The sequence below is a fragment of the Onthophagus taurus genome, chromosome 11, assembly GCF_036711975.1.
Source record: "Onthophagus taurus isolate NC chromosome 11, IU_Otau_3.0, whole genome shotgun sequence".
Lineage (NCBI taxonomy): Eukaryota > Metazoa > Arthropoda > Insecta > Coleoptera > Scarabaeidae > Onthophagus > Onthophagus taurus.
In genome coordinates, this window is record NC_091976.1 from 13,362,360 (window position 1) to 13,382,732 (window position 20,373).

Consider the following 20,373-nt stretch of genomic DNA (forward strand, 5'->3'; position numbering starts at 1 on the left):
TGACCGAGAAAAAACAGCTTTCTCCACGCCGTTCGGGCACTATGAGAGCAACCGAATGATGTTTGGGCTAGTAAATGCCCCCGCGACGTTTCAGCGCTTCATGAATTTTACATTTTCGGGATTATTAGGTACTCATTGCCTCGTCTATTTAGATGATATAATAATTTTCAATGGAACGGGTGTCGACGATCATTTGAACAAACTACAAACTATTTTTGATAGAATCCGAGATGCAGGACTAAAACTTAAGATGGAGAAAAGCCAGATCGCGGTCCCAAAGGTGTCTTATCTTGGTCACATAATATCTGCCCAAGGCGTTCAACCGGATCCGGGAAAAATCAATTCGATACAGAATTTCCCCGTTCCAAAAAACGTTAGGAATTGTAGAGAATTTTTGGGGCTGGTGGGATGGTATAGGAAATTTATACCGGACTTTACCCGATTAGCGGCCCCAATTACGAAGTTAACGCGCAAAGATGTCGCGTTTAAATTCGAAAAAGAGCAATTGGAAGCGGTGGAAAGCTTAAAGGCCGCGATAACATCAGAATCGGTATTAATTTTCCCAGATTTCAATGAGCCTTTCATCTTGGCTACAGACGCGAGTAACACAGGATTAGGTGCTATACTTAGTCAGGTGAGAGAGGGAAATGAACGCCCTGTGGCTTTCGCTAGTAGAGGACTAAAGAAGGCTGAGCTAAACTATTCGACTACCGAAAAAGAGTGTCTTGCTGTCATATTTGGGATAAAGCAATTTCGGTGCTACTTATATGGACGCCGTTTCACTATCATAACAGACCACAGACCATTGAAATGGTTGATGAATATCAAAGACCCGAGCTCGAGACTAGCACGATGGGCTTTAATGCTAATGGAGTATGACTTCGAGATTATCCACAGACCGGGCCGAAAGCATGGAAACGTGGATGCTCTCAGCCGAAACAGTATAGTTTCCCTAATCCGAAAGGATGAGAAAGATAAGTTATGCATTAATGAAGTAGAGGGAAATTTGTTTGATGCTCCCCAAGGTTGGGTATTAGCTCATTGCGTTTCGGCTGATTTTGCGATGGGAGCTGGTATTGCAAAGGAATTTAAAAAGCGATTTGGCTCCGTTGAAAAATTAAGATCCGAGGAGAAAGGAGTTGGTGACATAGTACCGCAAATAGCGGAGAAACGAAAAATATACCATTTAATTACAAAGGACGAATACTACCATAAACCAACGTACCACATGTTGAGACAGTGTCTAGAAACGTTACGGGAGGAAATGAATAAATCTGGGGAGAGATATTTGGCAATACCCAGAATAGGATGTGGTCTCGATAAACTAAAGTGGAGCCTAGTTAAAGAAGAATTAAGAGAATGTTTTGAGGGAACGAATACCATGATAATGGTATATAAATTACCTTTTGTTAAAAACAAAACACTATGTAAAATACAGGAAAATATAGCAACGCCAGTTTGGGATAAAAATGTTATTTTGAAAGAACAAGATAAGGACGAGTTTTGCATTGAAATACGGGATTCTCTTTCATCAAACAAAGATCTTAGGGATAGTTATTTCATAGATAATGATAAGCTCTTATTTAAAACTGATGAGTTAGGAAAAGAAGTACTAGTGTTGCCGAAATCATTTGTGCAGAAGGCTTTGCATGATTACCACGATTTACCATTTGCAGGTCATGGCGGTCAAGCGAAAACATTAGCTTTACTTAAGGATAGGGTATTTTGGCCGTCTATGACACGTGATGTTAAAAAGTATTGTTCGAATTGTGAGTCATGCAATAGACGTAAAACTTCCCCCCATATGTCTAGAGCACCCTTGCAAAAATTTACAACTGTTCGAAAGCCATTCGAAAGAAGTTCAATGGACATAGTGGGTCCGTTACCAACAACATACAAAGGAAACAAGTATATACTTACGTTCCAGGACTATTTCACCAAATATTTAGAGGCAGTAGCCTTACCTGATCAGAAGGCTGATACTGTGGCTCGAGCTTTTGTAACGCAAATAGTAAGTCGCCACGGTACTCCTCTGCAGTTGCTCACCGATCAGGGTACAAATTTTGTGTCGTCACTCATGAAGGAAATTTGTAAGCTATTAAATATCGACAAAATACAAACCACACCGTATCATCCCGAGTGCAATGGTCTTATCGAGAGAAGTCATCGGGTGATCAAAGACGTACTATCTCACTATGTTAAAAAGGACCAAAGAACCTGGGATGAATGGTTACCCTATGTTCTTCTGGCGTACAGATCAACGGTGCATAGCAGTACGGGCTATACCCCCCACTTTTTGTTATACGGCAGGGAAATGGAATTACCAGTGGATGTTTTTCTCCGACCCTCCAGGTGTAAGTACGACTGTGATGAGAACTATGTGACGGAATTGGCAGCGCGAATGAACCACGTGTATGAGACGGTTTTTGAAAGTTTGCAGCTTGCCGCTCGAAGACAGGCTGAGTATTATAATAAAAGAAGTAAGCACAGAGATTTTTACGTAGGAGAGTTGGTACTCTTAAAAGACACATCTATAAAACCAGGTCTAAATAGAAAATTAGCCCAACCTTGGATAGGACCGTACATGATTACAAAAATTAAAGGACCAGAGAACTACGAAATTACATCAGTAAACGGAAAGCTAAAATCTATTGTACATAGTAATAGATTGAAATCATTTCGAACTAATAAAGAATCAACTGCGAAAGAGTGTAAAAGCCTAGATTCGAATGTACACCTCGAAGAAATAAACGAAGACCGGTATGTTGAGCCACATATGCCGATAATCAGTTTACATACACCGGATCTGACTTTTCGAAAAAATACAGGAGTAACAGATTTACTAAATGAGACCCCCTGCCCAAAAATTAATATATGTCCGAGACGATTAATTCTAGAAGAGAGTAATGATACTAGTACAGCAGAAAATCTGGAAGGGAAAAATGAATGTATGAGTAAGGAGTTGTTGGAGTCAATAGCTGAACCTTCTGAAAACCCTTCAGAAATAGAAAGAGAACGTGAGGACGATAGCATTATTATTAAGGCACCAGAATTAATAGATGAACCCCTTGAAGAACCGTTGGCAATACGACGGGAGAGGAGAGCCATAAAACTTCCAGCTAGGTATAGGTAAAGTATAAGGTATACAGGTAAAAAAAAAAAGAAAAAAATAAATAAATAACTAATAAATAAATAAAAATATTAATATTAAAATAAGTAAATTAATAAGTTAAATACTAAAATTAAAAAGAAAATAAATTTATTTATTTTTTTTTTTAAATAATAAGAAAAATATATAATTAATAGCTTTTATTATTGTCTATTTTGTTGTTGATTACTAAACACCGGAAAATCGGATTTTTGTTTTTGTTTGTTTCAGCGCTCTTAACTACTTTATTGGCGATTGGAGCCTACATAAATATAGGATTAACAATTTATTATCGCATACGATTGTAGCGCCCGTAGTGTTAATATTAGTCTCATATCGCTAAAAAAAAAAAAAGTTGGAGATTGTTCACAAATAAGGTCCAATTATGTAGAAAACATGTTACAAGTGCAAATAGTCCAAAGAGCCCGGATTCACCGACAAATCGTATATAGAAACACATAAAAATCGCTTATTATTGGCCCCGTTATCACCAACCACCGTTAGTTTGCTCGCTAAGAATGAAACGAGTTATGTCGGCCGTGCAATCGGAGAAGTCCTGTACATATTGAAATGTGTACCAAAGAGAGTGCAAGTAAGAAAAACGTATACTTGTTACCATGAACTTCCTGTCTCTGATACGGATAACCGGTCCTATTTTGAGTCGCCAATGACACATGTACTCCTGGACTATGCAGACCAGGTTGACCGCAACCTCATTAGTTCACCAATGTATCAGATTGAAAAGCCCTGGGTAGCCTTAACTCCACTGCAGGTATCCCAGACACCACCTGATGGACTTCTACCTTATGAAGATTCAGAAATCAAAATTTAGTACCATTATGAATTTGGGAGTGGCCGAAATTTATAACAACGAAGACGTCAGACAAGCACAAGAACTAGTACAAGTCGGCTTGGAACGATCAGCTATAAACAATGTCATTATTAGAAAAATCCAGGGAAAGAAGACAGAAAAATAAGGACTGGATTCAACTATTTCATGCGGAAGAGTTGCGTAAATTTGCTAAGAGCACGTTATCGCACGAGTGATTGTTTTATTGTGTTTCGTAAAGGGACTCGCTAGCGTGATATTGAATGGCTACGCAATATTTAAAACCTTGGGATGAGGTATCGTCATCTTGGCCAGTTGTGGAAAAATTTTACGATGTGGCTTTTTAATCAGAGAAGGGGTGAGGATCTTGCTTCGCCAGAAACTCCGACTAACATAGTTCCTGAGGCAACCAATTCCACAAGCCCTGAAGTGATGGTTTCAAATATATATTCTGAGGTACCGACCTCTCCAAGTTGGATGCGGAAATAAATGGTAACCAAGATTCAGAAAACTTCGTCTGTTACAGATCCTATTAAACCAAGAATACTTACTCCGAAATTGTCCTTCATTCAAAAAAATCCTGAAATATACGATTCCTATCATTTGTAAATAATCATTAAATAAAAAAAAAAAAAAAAAAAAACATTCTAAATAAATCAACAATGTCTTATCGTCGACACATAAATGGAGCCAGCTGAGAACATGTTTATTTTCCACCGAACAAATGTAGTAGCACCCGTCAGGTCGCCCCGAGATGTGATGACAGCTTCTCTACTTCAACTACTTGACTGTGCGTGCGTGGTAGTTCTTAAACGTTTTGGTGTGAAGGACTATGTTACAACTTTTAAAATAATTTTTAATAAATTAAGTTTAAAATCGGTGAAAGACTCTTAAGAAAGTGACTAAAATGCATATGAAAAAAAAAAAAAAAAAAAAAATTGACTTTTTGTTTCAAAAGAATATCATTAAAAATGTGTTTTCGTAATTAAAATTATGTGAAAATTGGACTCTATGTTACTGAGAAGTGTTTAGATGTAGACTTTTTGTAACGATTGAGATTGTTGATTCTTAAGATTTCAAGTAGATATCGGAAATACTAGAATGCGGTTTGTATTGTTCATTTTGGTATCATAAATAAGGCTCTTAGGGGAGCCTTCTTTTAAAAAGGTGGGAGGGATGTAACAAACCGCATTTTGGGATTCGAAAGCGATTAAAAAAAATAATAAAACGCAATACAGGCAGAACTTTGTAATTTAATTACGAAGTTGCGTCTTGAGAACCGAGGGTCCAGACTAAATACTACGTAGGCGGTTCTGGCAGGAATGTGCCGAGGTGGCAGTTAGAGTAGATGGAGCAGGGAAGAAATGAAGAAAAAATCGGGAGTCGGTTACGGGATTGGAACAGAAAAGCATCGGGCGAAACCGGGAAATTAAAGTTTTTGTTGTGTTTTTAAATTCGAGTCGTGCGATTTGAACTTATAGCAATTTAGTTATAAAATTCGTTGAATTGGATTCTCTTTCTTCGATGAATATTTTACTTTAACAAACGGGTAAGCGTTATTAAAATCTTAAACTTCCGATTTCTCATTGAACCTGCTAACCACCTCGGCAAATTTCGTAATGATGTTGTTGAATAGCTTATGTCATGTAATTTTTACTTTTTAAAACCTTTGTCAGTTGTTTTTTTTTTATATATAATATAATACGTTCTTGTTCAAAAATAAAGCAAACTTATTCTTTAGCAGTGAAATTTCGTTTTCTTTCAATCTATTTTTATTCTTAATTTCAAATTACTGCCGTTTGCTTTCAAGTGAACGAATGCAGTGTGCCAAACCCTAACTCAGTCATTGCTAGCTATCGAGAAAACGGTAGTGCGTGGACAGTTGGGTACGCGAGCCGCTCCGTGGACCTAGCTAGGAAACCCACTACGGGAAACGAGAAGTTCTCGAGAGCTAGTTTGTGACAATTCCATTATATTACATATTCACTTGTACATACTTATTATATATGCCTATATTGCCACTCCACTTCTCCTTCTGGTGAAATAAAGTATTCAGCAAATTCGTTACGATCATATTTCGGTTCTTGTGCTTGACTGGGTGAATTATGTGGTTCAAGTGGTAACGTGTTTCTTTCTGGTATCCCTTCTGTACGGCACTCTCCTTGATTATCGGATACAGGAGAATTAAATGTCATAGACGACGCATATTGAGAATTGCGACTTAACAGACAGTTATGCAGAGCGCAAATGGCCTTAACAATTTTTCTTGTTTTTTGTGGACTTAAATGAATGGGCTTACGTAAAATTCGAAAACGGGCTGCAATTTGTCCAAAAAAATTTTCAACCACATTTCTGGCCCTAGAAAGCCGATAATTGAAAACACGATTTTGCACTGGCTGGCTCTTGAAAGAGAATGGCTTCATAATATACTTCTTAAGAGCAAATGCGTCATCTGCAACAATAACGTATGGAATTGTTCTACCAGGAAGTGATCGTGGAGATGGCAAATGCAATGTATTTTGTTGAAGGCATTTCGATAATTCATAATTGTTATATACTCCCCCGTCCGAAATTCTACCATTCTTCTTCTACCACACCCCACATCAAAGTAAATTATCTCATAATTAGGTCCAATCAACGCCAACAGTACAATGCTATGTGTGCCTTTATAATTGAAGTAAACACTGCCTTCTTTCTTTGGTGCCTGTATCACCACATGTTTCCCGTCCATAGCAGCTAGGCAATTAGGAAAATTCCATTTGTTGTGAAATCCGTTGGAATACTGAAGCCAATCTTCTTCCGTTGATGGAACCTAAAAAAAAGCAGTTTAATTCCTAATAAATTCTTTTTTGTTCTTAATTTGTTTTTAGGAGCTTTCAATTACAAATGCTTTTGTGTTCTTAATTTCTTTAAGGATCTTTCAATTACATTAGACAACGATGAAAACATCACCGATCAGTCCGAAAAAGTCCAATTAGTACCACGGAAACGACAAAAAAAAACCAATTCACAAAAAGACGAACATGACGTCGTATTGGAAAATGCTCTGCAAATAATGCAAAAACCGTCTGATGAATACCAAATATTTGGTGACTTTGTCGCCTCAGAACTTCGAGGTTTGAGAAAATCTGGGACCAAGCGTAAACTTAAAAGATTAATTCAGCAGGCTATTCTAAAAGTGACGGACGAAGACGATGAAGACAACTCGGATACGCAACTACTTAGTTCAGGTACAACTGGGCTTGAAAGCTCCAGTCAATCATCAATAATGCTGCCTTGCAATACATCTACCCAATTTTTTATATGTTCGGACAACGCACAAGGTATTTTTGGAAAATGTTTTATATAAATTACATATTTTAATATTTACCTTCAAACATTTTGAGTTCAGACATTGGTACAGAGCCTCGCAACATTTCAACACAATCCTTGCAATCGTACATACAGGGATTCGAAACAAATACATAAGCGAATGAAAGGAATCGCCTACAAAATAAATATACTCATAATTTACATTTAATTTGAAATACTTATGAAAACAAAATAAATTAAAAATATTTTTCTTGTTTTTTATGAATAAAATGATTTAAAAAATATTTTTCTTGTTTTTTTTCTTACCTGTTGCCAAAAATCGAAGAGTAACTAAAAGCCGGTCTTTGGGAGGTATAGCCAATCTCATTTTAGTATCCTGCTTTTAAATACTTGTTTGAATTAAAGATAAAATGTATTCAAAATCATCATTAGACATTCTCAGGAAATATTTCAGCTGCATTGAGTCTTCGGTCCGCAATTCTTCAAGTAATGTATTTTGGAAACTTAAATCTACGCGCGCCGCAGCACCCACTTTCTTTTTAATTAAATATGCTGCGATGGCAGCTGCCAATCTTATTTTGCCACAAGACATTTTTATACTGTCATTCGTAAAAAAAGCAAACTACTGCAAGCTGTACTCACATTGTGTGGAAACACGTCTGCAATTTCTTGCAGCAAGTTCGTCGTGATAACTTCTACAAACTACTTCTGGAAGCAGACTTCCGCAAGTTTCGGTTTGAGTGGAAACACTTCAGCAAATACTAGCAGAAGTTCTTCCGCAAGTGACTTGCTAGTGGACACACGGCTTTAGGGTCACGATCCATACCTTGTTCTAAAAAGAACAGATTTCACTTAATTGAATTGAAGACGCAAAAGGGTTTAACAAAATTTTTGTAATTCACGACGGTAATGAAAGCTATAACAGTACTTAAACGGGTGCTGTAATGAGACTCCTTACAGCATCGGATGCTGTAATGAGATTTTAGTAACATTTTATGGAACCAGTTAAGTTGGTGACATTGGGTCATTAATTTTTCTAGTTGTTAATGTGACAATGTTTGTCTATAGATGTTTAAACACGTTATTAGCATCGAATACAAGGTCCACAATGATGAGGACATTGAACTCTGAGCAATTTCTCTTATTTTGGAAGGTGTACATGAAACATTTTTGTCAGGTGAATACATTTTGTGTTTTGACAGTTTCTAATTGTCAATTCAAAGTTTCTATTTTCAAGTGTTACGGTGTTACCAACTGCTACATACCTATTTTCCTACATTGTCAAAATTTATATTTTTGAGAAAAAAAAAGGATAAAAACGCGAATTACAAAAAATAGCATAAAAAACACGTTTCATAAGACTTAAAGCACTCATTCATTAAAAAACTCGTGGCTTCGCCACTCGTTTTTCAACTTAAATTCGTGCATTTCAAACGTGTCTTACGAAACTTGTTTTTTAATATACTATTACAACAATGACACGAAACTGTCGAATTATCAATAACCTAACCTTCAAATTCAAAATCAAAAATTGCCTGTGAACTTCCTCGCATTCAACCAATCACGTGCAAGGTCAATCTGGTAACAAATTTAAAATACTCTTCCTGGTTTAAAAACAGAGTATAACTAATCAAAAACATTTGCCCTTTCCAAATGCATCTACTATTTCAATATAATAATTTAATAATTTTTGAATTAAAAAAGATGATTAAAATAAAAAGAAATTAAATCTAGTTTTTTCTCAAGTTACCCCGGAAAGGACAACTTCACGTCGATCACCAATCTGTCAATAAAACTGTTAAGGTTAAAGGCATTTGATCAATAATTTAAACTAAAATCATTCATTTAAGAAAACCACCTTAGAAGTATTATTTCTAAAACTTAAATAATTTACATCCAACTTAAATCTATTATTTCGTGTGTAAATCACAAAGTATTTCATTACAAAAAGAAATCTAACCTCAAAGCACGTGTTGCCATCAGTTCGTACACAATGGGTGACTCAGGTAATGATATTTTAAATTATTACTATAAACATAAACTTAGAATATCAATTAATAGACGTCCCCAAACTCGCTGATTTTCCATCAAATCAAAATGATGAAGATTCTGATGGTTGGGATGAAATGGAAGCCACTGGAGGTGAACAAACGACCTGTTTATTTTGTTCATCTCAATTTCACACGATTGCCGTCGCCTTAGATCACTGCCGAACTGAGCATAATTTTGATCTTTTAGACTTGAAAACGAAATACAACATGGATTGTTACTCATTTATTAAAATGATTAATTATATTAGAAAACATAAACCTGAGCCTAAAACAATTACTGAGTCTTGTAGTGTGTTATGGGAAGATGATGAATATTTAAAACCAGGTGAAATGGAATCTTGGTTAATGTATGGTGAGCAAAAACATTTTCTTTTATTTTTCGAAAATGGCCCTTTTTTCTTTCATTAGATTTTGATGATTTAGGGAGTGCTCCATCTACTCCTCATTATGCAATTGATGGAAAAACTCCTATAAGTAATATTACTTATGCTGATTTACAAAGGCAAATTCAAGACTTAACCGTTCAGGTAAGAAATTATATTTGTGAGATTTCTTATAAACTTTTACTATTAAAAAAAATTTTATTTAAATTTTTACAATAAATTCTATAACTTTTATTGTCTATCAATACTTCAAATTATAATTCCATTTTTTGTTATCTCACTTTTTTGGTTGTATTTACCACTTTTAATTCTAATAGATTTGTTAATGCAGCTGAAACACAAAGACTCTTTACTTCACACTGCCATGGAAGATATTTCTAAGATGAGACAAATTACTAGAACTATAATAGAAGCTGGAGATGAAAAATTAGCAAATTCTAGTAAGATTAATTGTGTAGGATCCATTCCAGTTGGATATGATAGCGAATATTTTAATTCTTATGCTCATTTTGGAATACATCATGACATGCTTAATGTAAGTATTTAAATTTTAATTCATTAACATTTTAAATTTCACATTTGTTAAATTATATTGTTTTAAAATAAGGAATAAGATAGGGTTTGATAGTAAAATGGCTTAATTGGCAACTTTTGAGTAGACTTATATTTGGGGCAAAACAGTGTTAGTCGTATAATAAATATTTGTGAATACAAACTATGGTCACAGAACATAATTCCCTATAAGAAGCAATTTCTTGTATTTTGAATATTAGGTACAGCTTGGCAAATTTATCTTGTACAATCAGTTGCGCTGAAGAAGGAGCGTGACAGTAAATTGTTGAAGTGAGATAGGCGAACTTGTGACATCAACGACCATAGATATAGCGTAAAAATTTGGTTCCTGAACTGGCCACCGGCGCTGGCCCTTCTAACTTATATATATTATACAAAAGGGAGTAGGAACAATAAAATAAAAATAAAACATCAATTGACTCGAAAAACATTTTTTATTAAGAATCACTTACATGCTTTTTTAAATTAATTTCTTACCCTTTAAACCTATGACAGTATTGCCTAACCCCTTAGGTCTACCCCTTTTTTTCATTTTTGCAGGCATTTTTATATTATTAAGATTTATTTGTTCCATAGCCTTGTGTTCATCAGTAATTTGTACATTAGTTATCTGATCTTTAAGACTTTAAGTATCTTTATTTCAGCCTGATCTTCACTGTCTCACGTTTGTCTTCAGTAACCTGCTCTATTATTGTCATTAATTCACCAATCGGCTCTCCACTAATCTATTGTTTTTCAGTTTTCAGGTCTTCTCTAGTTTCTTCTCGGATATTCTGTTTTTCTTTCTCTTCAGTTATCTGTTCGTTTTTCTTTGTTTGCAGTGTTTCTTCTTGGCTAATATGAAAACTGATAATTTCTTTTGTTTGTTCAGTTGGTATTTGAATTGCTTCCTCAGTAGAAGGATCAGATACAGGTACCTGTGCGTTTTCTTCAATATACTCTATTTCTATTTCTGTGTTTTCGAAGTAAACGTAGCCTTCCTGTATTTCATTACTTTATTATTATTATTATTTATTTCTTCAATGTTTACAGAAGCATTATTTTTAATGTCTTCCTCTTTTTCAAACTTTTCAGAGAAAATATTGTTTAAAGCAGTATCTTTTCCTTCAGACCAGAGCTTAATAACATTTTGAATAAAATCTAATCTTTTGTGAAATATTGGTGTTGACACTTCACTGCATAAGTTGGCCATTATTTTCCCTTGGTCATCAATCATTTTGAATTTTTGGCGACTAGTCATAGATTTTGGTTTTGTATTGGTTACTTTAACTGTTATCTCTTTGGTATTTGCTGTCTCAACCAATTCAAAATTATTTGACAAATTACTTTCACATTCTTGTAGTATTGTTCAGAATTCCGTCTCGTCTATCTGTTTAGACATAAGCTTGATTCGAATAAAGACAATGATAAAAATTGTCTGCATTTAAATATATGTCTGCAGGGTAACTGATTGGATTTACGGCACATGCATTCACAGTCTAATGGTGTTATTTTTAACAGTCCTTCTGTCGATATAGCCAAAAATGTGTCATCCTCAATATTTTTGAAGTCAGTACATGAATCTGACAATTCAAGCTGTTTTTCAACTTTTTCATATCCAAATGTCGTCAAAAGTTCGCAATATAACGCTTTCAAAGATCCAATCTTAAACGGCTTTGCCAAACGCTTGTTTAACATTTGTGAGATTTTGACGTCTTGTCCAGCACGGAAGCTGTTTATGTAAACAAACAAGTGCTTGATAAAAGCTTTTAGAGGGCTATATCGGCTTATTACGGTTTTTAAATTAGAGTTTAAGTTCTCCAACCGATTGTTTGTAGTATTTGATAGGCATAAATTTTGGAAAGACAGATATTTTACCCAAGTTTCATAATAATTTTTTACAATTTCAGGTACATTTTCTATCATTTCTTTGTAAATTGTGCCATATTCATGCTCTGATTTAGCATAAGTTAATTTTTGTAGAAACAATTTGCTCTTTTGGACTTCACTGGTTGAAATATTCATTTTTTTTAGCAGAAATCTCTCTATTAAATATTTGAAATACATTAAATAGGCAAATCATGAACTTTGCGTTTGGAAAATGTTTCGCAAAAACTTTTTTCTCTGTCCTATCCTTGTCTGACATTACAACTTGAACTTTGTTCCAAGTGGGATTATATTTTTTGAAATTTTCTATAAAGAAATTAAAGGCTTATATACCATGATTATATAAGTTGCTGTTCTTAAATCCACCAAGCAATATGTCCCATCCACAAACAGTATCTCAGGGAAAGCTTCAAAGTATTTCTTCATCCTCTCGTCTTGAAAATATAATCCTTCAAAGACTAATTTTTCATCAACCGATACTTCCATACTGCTACATTTGTAGGTATTTTTCAACAAGTCAACACATTCTGCAAAACTCGTTTTTTCAGTCCGTCTAGTTAAGTTAGTCAAGACTTTTAAAGTGATTTTGCATCCTGTTTGTTGGTGAATTTGGTCTAATAAAATTGGTTTGTTGGCACCTGCTTTTAAACATTCTTTAGCGTGTTCTTTAACAATTTTTTGCAATTTTAGTCTTTGCTGAGAAAGAGAATCAAAATAGGACTTGGATGTTTGATGATTATGTTTTTCATTCAATTCAACTACTTTAAGCGTCTTTTGAGAAGGACTTAAACGTAGGAAAATCGTAGCTTCACAGTCCTGTTTTAAAGTTGTGCACTTTCTCGATGAATGGTCATTTTTTGATTTGAGACGTCTACCTCCTTTTACACATGCTAATCTTATGTAATAGTATTTAAGGTTCTCATTTATTTTGTCGACGGTGACAGGAAATCTTCTTTTTTGATTTGCTATTGTTCTAGCATCTCGATCATTTTTTACTATTGTTAACTAAATAACCAAACCGTGAAGATAAACACACACTTTTTTTTAGTGTTTGTTTACCATCACTGAAACACAGCGCTTTGCACATCACAATTTAGTCGCCGGTTGCCATTTTGAGTGCCGGCGCCGCCAGCCGTTGTTTTAAATCTCGGCTGCCGGCAGTATACCTACCGCCGCCGGTTCCCAATAGTGATATTTTTAGGAGCCGGCGCCGGAAGCGAAAATTTAGTACCCTAACATTAATGTTTATAATGATGCAAGGTTGTCTTCAAATATTGATAACTCTGAAATTTGAAGATTTGAAAAAAGCATATTCAAAATATTAAATACTAAGTTAATTTGCTTTAAAATGTTCTTTATTTCATGATGATATTTGCATTTGTTCATTAATTAAATCATTAATCATCTTTGCCTTTTCACTAATATCTTACGGCGTCGGGTCCTCGATCTATTTTTGGTACTCTTTTCTATTCAGCGCTATCATTTTTACTTTCTCATCATCATCCAGACACTCAAATGCCAACCTCGCCTGCATGTGGTGCAGGTGAGGTTGGCATTTGTTCCAGCAGTTGTCCCATGGTAATAGGGCCCATCTGCGTCGGGCTAATCAACCACAAAGCGGATTTAATGATAAATGATAACATATAAGGTCAAAATACTGAGCTTATCAGAAATACAAAAGAAGTCGGAAAGAAAGACAGCAGACAACCGACATGTCAAAAGCACAATAGACTGTTATTGAGCTTTACGTTAGCGTTATAGAGCTTTTTTACAAAACGCAACAAGTTACATGAAGTGTGACGCTATTTTCTTTTTTAGATGTTAGTTATTGTATGTATTAGTCTTTTTAGACACAAATAATTACTCATGAAATATGCTTTATCGCTGAGAATTCCCAAAAAGACCCTTGGATAAGTTGCATTTTGAAAAAAAGGTTGTAATTTTTTGCGTTTTGCACGAAAAATTTTGTTTTGCTATTTTTTCTAGAAACCAAAAATTATCTTATGCTGTAAAAAAAAAAGCATTATTTTAAAATGACAACAACGTAACGTAACAAAACGTATATTCGAAGTGGAAAATGCAAACTCTTATATAGATTATGATAAAAGTTTAAAACGTTAACTTTTACAATCTTCTTTAGGATTCGCGAAAAACCGGAATATTTCAAAAACCGGTTTTTCGGTTAATACAACCGGTTAGTACAAAAAAGTGTTTATAGATAGAAGGATGTGAAAATAATTATCATATTAAAACTATACAAAGCAGATGTTATACGAGCTCTAACAACTGGCCCTATATATTGGGACATAATAGAATTTATATGTAATTAACAACAATTAAACAGATTAGTTTGTTTTAATACATTTTTCAAATTAATATCATTTAATTAGACAATTAACAACAATTTTATCTAATGAACAACACAAAAACAAAATACATATCCTATTATTTTTAATTAAACTAGAAAAATGTAAATTTTGCCTGACAACTAAATATTGGGACATTGCACGATTTGTATTTCTAATATGGAGTAACATCGCCCTTAGATTTTATAACCGCTTGAAATCGGTTGGGCATTAAATTCACTAAGGTTCTACACTGTTTAGGAGTAAATCCATCCCAAATTTGCTTTATTTTGGCTTTAAGTTCTGGCAATGTCCGTTGTGGGTTGTTCCTCAAAGATTGTTTCATTTTATGCCACACTGTTTCAATTACATTCAGATCTGGACTGTTGGTAGGCCAATACAGAACATTAATATTTTGATCACCAACCACTTTTTTGTAGTTTTGGCCGTATGACAAGCCGCTCCATCCTGCTGAAATATGTAATTTTCACCAACATTTAACTGCAGGATACTTGGTAGTATGCTGTTTTGTAGTATTTGTTGATATTTTGCGGCGTTCACGGTGCCATCAATAAATTTAAAGCATCTTTATCCTCTAGCTATCATACAGCCCCAAATGATTACTCCCTTCGGAAATTTTACACAACGTTTTAAACAATCTTTATGATATGCCTCATGTTTATTGCAAATTTCGATTCATCGCTGAATATTATCCTGGAAAAGTCTTCTGCTGACCAAGACAGTTTAGATTTTGCCCATGTGAGCCTGGCTTTCGGTTGTTTTTTTATTATCAATGGTTTTTCTTTTGCTTATAAAACAACAATTTTTTAAAAGCGACATTTTTTAATTATTCCTTGTAAGTAAACCTCGTAAAACTTTAATCCGCTTTTAAGAATCCATTTGCGACAGCATTCCCTTGATATATATTTAATCCAGTTTCGTTATTCCATTCAGCGGTAACTTGTCTTAAAATATTTCTTCGTCCTGTTTTGCAAATTTTTACAAGTATTCTTTTATTTCTATCAGAAACTATCTTTGGACGACCTGAACTTTTATCCTTTTTCTAAAATTTGCCCAGTTTCTCCATAATGTTTAATTACTTTCCACGCTGTACTTTTAGGAATATTAAGTTCGTCTGCGTTTTCACGTATTGTTTTATTGTGGCAATAATTTCACTAATTCACGGATTTTTGACTCTGTACAGATACCACGCACCATTTTAATTGATAAATACAGATTTACTCAACAGCAACAATGTTACAAGCTTTAGAACAAACCGGCAATTTAACATTTCATTTTACGTTATTTCCACAGTTTACTTATCTTAATTTGTTCCATTTTTATGGAAGTTACTTTGCATTATCCCAATATTAAGTTGTCAGGTAAAATATACATTTTTCTAGTTTAATTAGAAGCAATAGGGTATGTATTTTGTTTTTTGTGTTGTTCATTCGACAAAATTGTTGTTAATTATATAATTAAATGATATTAATCTGAAAAAATTATTAAAAGAAATTAAACTGTTTAATTATTGTTAATTATATACATATTTTATTTTCGTGTCAATAGTTGCATTGGTCTCATCGCTTCAGATTTTTAAAATGAAGTAATTTACCGCTCTCCATGTCTTCAACAATAAGAAGTATTTTTTTTTGAAACAAACAACTTCTTCAAGCAAGGCGTAGGCTGGGTTGGGTTGGGTGTAGTTTTAGATTTAGTTAATTTAGTTTAATTGTGGCATCTACCATGAAGTTGCAGCCATTTGTCTTCTTCCAAATCGGGATGGTCATTGCTTTTTTCATTGAGGAATGTTTTTATTTCACTAAAACACAAAGCAAAACGTTACCTCTGGAAAGATCAGAAAACTGGCTGTCTATTTCTTCGAGGAAATCTTTAAACTGGCGATGGTAGAGAGCTTTTGCCAAGATGATGGTAATAATTTTAATTACCAAGTTCATAACCTCAACTATTTCGGTCAGAAATATTTGGACACACCCCTCTATGTATCTTTTACTCCTCTATGTATTCCTGTCATACTTCTGGCTCCATTAGTTGCTATAGAAACGTTCATAACCTCAACTATTTCGGTCAGAAATATTTGGACACACCCCTCTATGTATCTTTTACTCCTCTATGTATTCCTGTTATACTTCTGGCTCCATTAGTTGCTATAGAAACGATTTTATTTATATCGATTCCATTGTCTTTCAGGCATTTTTACACAGCATTTGCTATATATTCTCCACGAGTTTGCCCTGAGAGCGGTAATAATCCTAGCAGTTCTTCTTTTGGACCTTGGAACGACATATACCTGCCGAAAAGGGTAACTTGTGCCGTGTCTTTTATGTCGCAAGACTTATCTCTAGCAAGTGATAAGGCAGAAGCCAGTTGAATGTCTTCCACCTGCAAATTTGTTACATTTGAAGACATTTTAGCAGTTGAATCTTTGATGATTTTTGCTTTGTTTTTAAAATCACGAAACAGTTCTTCATATGCACGTATAAAACAATCTTTGATGTAGTCACCATCTGTGAATGGTTTTCCTCCTTTTGAAGTTTCTAATGATGCTGCAAAGCTTGCCAGATTTACATTATTGGAAGATTGCGCCCAGTTACTTAACATGGAACTTGATTGTTGTTGATTTTTCACAGCTTTTTTTCGTGCGTCACTAGTTGGATATTTATCAGCAAACTGGATATGTTTCATAGTGAAGTGTCTCTCCAAATTTGACTTCTATTCGTGTGCGAGTTTTTCGTGGTAAATAAGATAAGTCGGAAGGTCATCTGTGTTGCATATGAATGCAAACGACTCCATCCAATCCTGATTGAAGTCTCGGTTTTCTTCTTCAGTTTTCTTTTTTTTACCAATTGCCATGGTGGTGGCGGAACTGAAAAAATGTTTTTTTTTGATTTTACATAACTATCTAAAACGGCAAACAATTTATTTACAATTATTACTTCTTTAAAACGATCATCAGATATGTAATCCAATTCTGTTACTGATTATTATTATACTGTTACTGTTATTATTCTTCTTGAAACAACAAGCGAATAGACACGCAAAAATCGCAAGCGATTAACTTAACATACAACATAACGTCGGACGATTCGGCTATCCAAGAATGACTGACTGACAGACTTAGATGAGACGGAAATGGAATGCAATTGGTTGAAAGATAAACATGGTCACGGAGTCTCATCTCTTTTGATAGTAAATTATTAATTTCTTCGTATGGAACTGGAGAGTCGTAACTTTACACCAAAATAGCCGCAGGTTGCCGACCCCTGGACTAGATGGTTCGATAAAATATTTTGATGACCACCTTGAAAGACTTCAGCATAATAATCAGCTTCTTGATTTTCACGATCCTCATCTTCATCATCATCGGCGATGTCGTGATCCGTATCAGAGTCGAGTGGTCTCTCTTCAACATTACCTTTCATTTTTGAATCATCTGATTTTTCGAAATCGTCATCTAGCTAGATCATATTTTCGTTCATTTCTTCAAGAGGTAAACGATTTAGCTGACCCCTGTTATTAAAGTTATAACAACTGTTTTTGTCTATACTTATACAGTTATTAATAAATTGACACAAAAGAATAGTCCATAAACAATGAAACTGACGATGAATATGTTCTTGAACTACTTGATCAAGATTCGCCTTATAAATGAGACATAAATATATCCAAAAATCAGGTACACGCTACTTTGTTTGACAATTTAAAAAGTAATAAAAGTGAACCTTCGCTTGAAAATCTTGCAACAGGTCCTAGAATATCAAAAAGGTAGGGATTAATTAGATAATTTGGATTCCGTTCTTTGAAATTTGTAAATTAATCCCAATTAATCCGAATTCCGAACCAAGAAGTACGCATGAAAACAAACTCCCAAGTAAAATGTTGATTTTAAATTGTTTGTTCAGATACGGGACCTTGTCGATCCAACTTTATCTTTACCAAAATATTGATTTTGTTTATTTTTTATTAAAGGATAAAGTGCGGACCGAAAGTTATCGAGATGCAATCTTAAAAAATTCAGCTTTATTTTCCGGAAAAACCGTTTTGGACGTTGGTTGTGGGACAGGAATTTTATCAATGTTCGCTGCTAAAGCGGGAGCCAATAAGGTTTACGGAATCGATCAATCTGATGTAGTTTACAAAGCAATGGAAATAGTAAGGTTAGTATTTTCATTTTCAATATTTCAAAACTTTACTAATAATTTTTTACAGAGAAAACAATCTTCATGAAATAATTCACTTAATTCATGGTCGTTTAGAAGATACGCAACTCCCAGAAGAAAAAGTCGATATAATCGTTTCAGAATGGATGGGCTATTTTCTCCTTTTCGAAGGAATGTTGGACAGTTTTATTCACGCTCGTGACACCCACTTAAAACCAAACGGCCTTGTTTTACCATCAAAATGCACAATAAACCTTATAGGCGGATCAGATTTAGAACGTTACAAAAAATATATCGATTTTTGGGACGATGTTTATGGGTTTAATATGAAATGCATGAAATCAGAAGTGTTAGGAGAGGCTAATATCGAAACTTTATCCAATGAACACGTTTTGACTGAATCATGTGTTTTAAAAGAGATTAATTTGCGCGATTGCACCACAAGTACGCCTAATTTCAGCGCTAACTTCGAGTTGAAATGTCTTAAAAAAGGTGTTTTGACGTGTTTTGTTGGTTATTTTGATACATTTTTTGAGTTAGAAAATTTGGTTGCGTTTAGTACAGGACCGGAAGTTGAAAGAACTCATTGGCAACAAACTATTTTTTATTTAAAGAATGTTATCAATGTAGAAGAGGGTGATGTAATACGTGGTACTTTAAATTGTAGTCGAATGTTGAAAAATGTACGAGGATTAAAAGTTAGTATTGTTATTGGGGATGATAAATATGAATATAGGTTAGATTAACAAAAAAAGAAACAATAGTTAGGCCTAAAATTTTTATTTTTATTGAGAGAAAAGAATTCGAATTAATTTTTTTGATGTTATAATTTTTAATATTTTTACAGTTTCAACAAAAACAATCTCAAAAGCAATTCAAAATGAGTTTTAAAGTCTGTATTTTTTATACTTATTAATAGACAAATTATTTTTAAAAAAACTAAAGATATACAAGGTTTCATAAATAATCTTGTAAAAAAATAATTCACCTAACTACACGAATTATTCACGTTCACTTGGTGTCGATTATTTACACACATCCCATAAATTCTCAACATAAAAGAAAATTAAAAAAATATCAATCATCTATTGCAATATTATCAAAAATCGTTACTTCTTAATCTGAACACTTGATTTAAAGGATTATAAGGGGTCCTTTGAGTTGTATAAAAGGGAACTCTTCTGTTAAAATCTGGCTGAACGTCCGCCCTTAATATCACGACGCCTGATGGGTTCACTTTAACCTTTATTTTTGTTTGTGGCGTTAAAATACCATAATCAACATCTTCATATAGATCCTGGAAAAAAATTAATAATAAAAAATAATATATTTAAAAGAAACATTAAAATCTTTTGAAATTATTCCTATTTATATTGTATTAGGATTAATTGCTTTTAATTTCCCTTAAAATGACCAAAAACAAATTCAACTTACTTCAACTCTGTATCCAGTTGGTGAGGCTAAACCTAATTCTTTAAGCGTAACTGCAACATCTGATGGTGTTCCATCGGTTCTCCTATTTACGAAGACGACGGCGTAAGAGAAATAGTTTTGATATAATGGTGTGATTGGTCTTGACCATATTTCGATACCTTTATGCTTTAATAAGTTTTAAGACGATGCAAATGCGAAAACATAAGATGAAAAAAAATAAATGATTATTCTGAGTTTTAAGGTTTCTGTTT

The 20,373-nt window shown here is 34.0% G+C and overlaps 2 protein-coding genes across 4 annotated transcripts in view; one reads left to right on the top strand and one right to left on the bottom strand.

Annotated features, from left to right (window-relative positions):
* The first annotated feature begins 9,070 nt into the window (after nucleotides 1-9,070).
* LOC111416167 (arginine methyltransferase 3) lies at nucleotides 9,071-20,362 on the top strand. The gene is made up of 6 exons (XM_023048116.2): nucleotides 9,071-9,295; nucleotides 9,351-9,692; nucleotides 9,749-9,867; nucleotides 10,055-10,258; nucleotides 18,498-18,685; nucleotides 18,738-20,362. The coding sequence occupies exons 1-6, from the start codon at nucleotides 9,283-9,285 to the stop codon at nucleotides 19,432-19,434; spliced, it is 1,563 nt and encodes a 520-aa protein (XP_022903884.2). The 5' UTR covers nucleotides 9,071-9,282; the 3' UTR covers nucleotides 19,435-20,362.
* LOC111416168 (alpha-N-acetylgalactosaminidase) overlaps nucleotides 19,570-20,373 on the bottom strand; it is a 53,772-nt gene continuing 52,968 nt past the window's right edge. For all 3 annotated transcript variants that reach the window (XM_023048118.2, XM_023048119.2, XM_023048120.2), the window contains exons 5-6: nucleotides 20,123-20,287; nucleotides 19,570-19,985 (exon numbers count right to left, since the gene is read on the bottom strand). In XM_023048118.2, the coding sequence (XP_022903886.1) occupies nucleotides 19,788-19,985; nucleotides 20,123-20,287 (363 nt within the window). In that variant the 3' untranslated portion in view covers nucleotides 19,570-19,787. The remainder of the gene's footprint in view (nucleotides 19,986-20,122; nucleotides 20,288-20,373) is intronic.

What these genes read in the sequence shown, in the direction of transcription:
- LOC111416167 (XM_023048116.2), top strand. An exon ending in TACATCATGACATGCTTAAT is followed by an intron (nt 10,259 to 18,497) that starts GTAAGTATTTAA and finishes TTTTTATTAAAG; the next exon opens with GATAAAGTGCGGACCGAAAG. An exon ending in AAAGCAATGGAAATAGTAAG is followed by an intron (nt 18,686 to 18,737) that starts GTTAGTATTTTC and finishes AATTTTTTACAG; the next exon opens with AGAAAACAATCTTCATGAAA.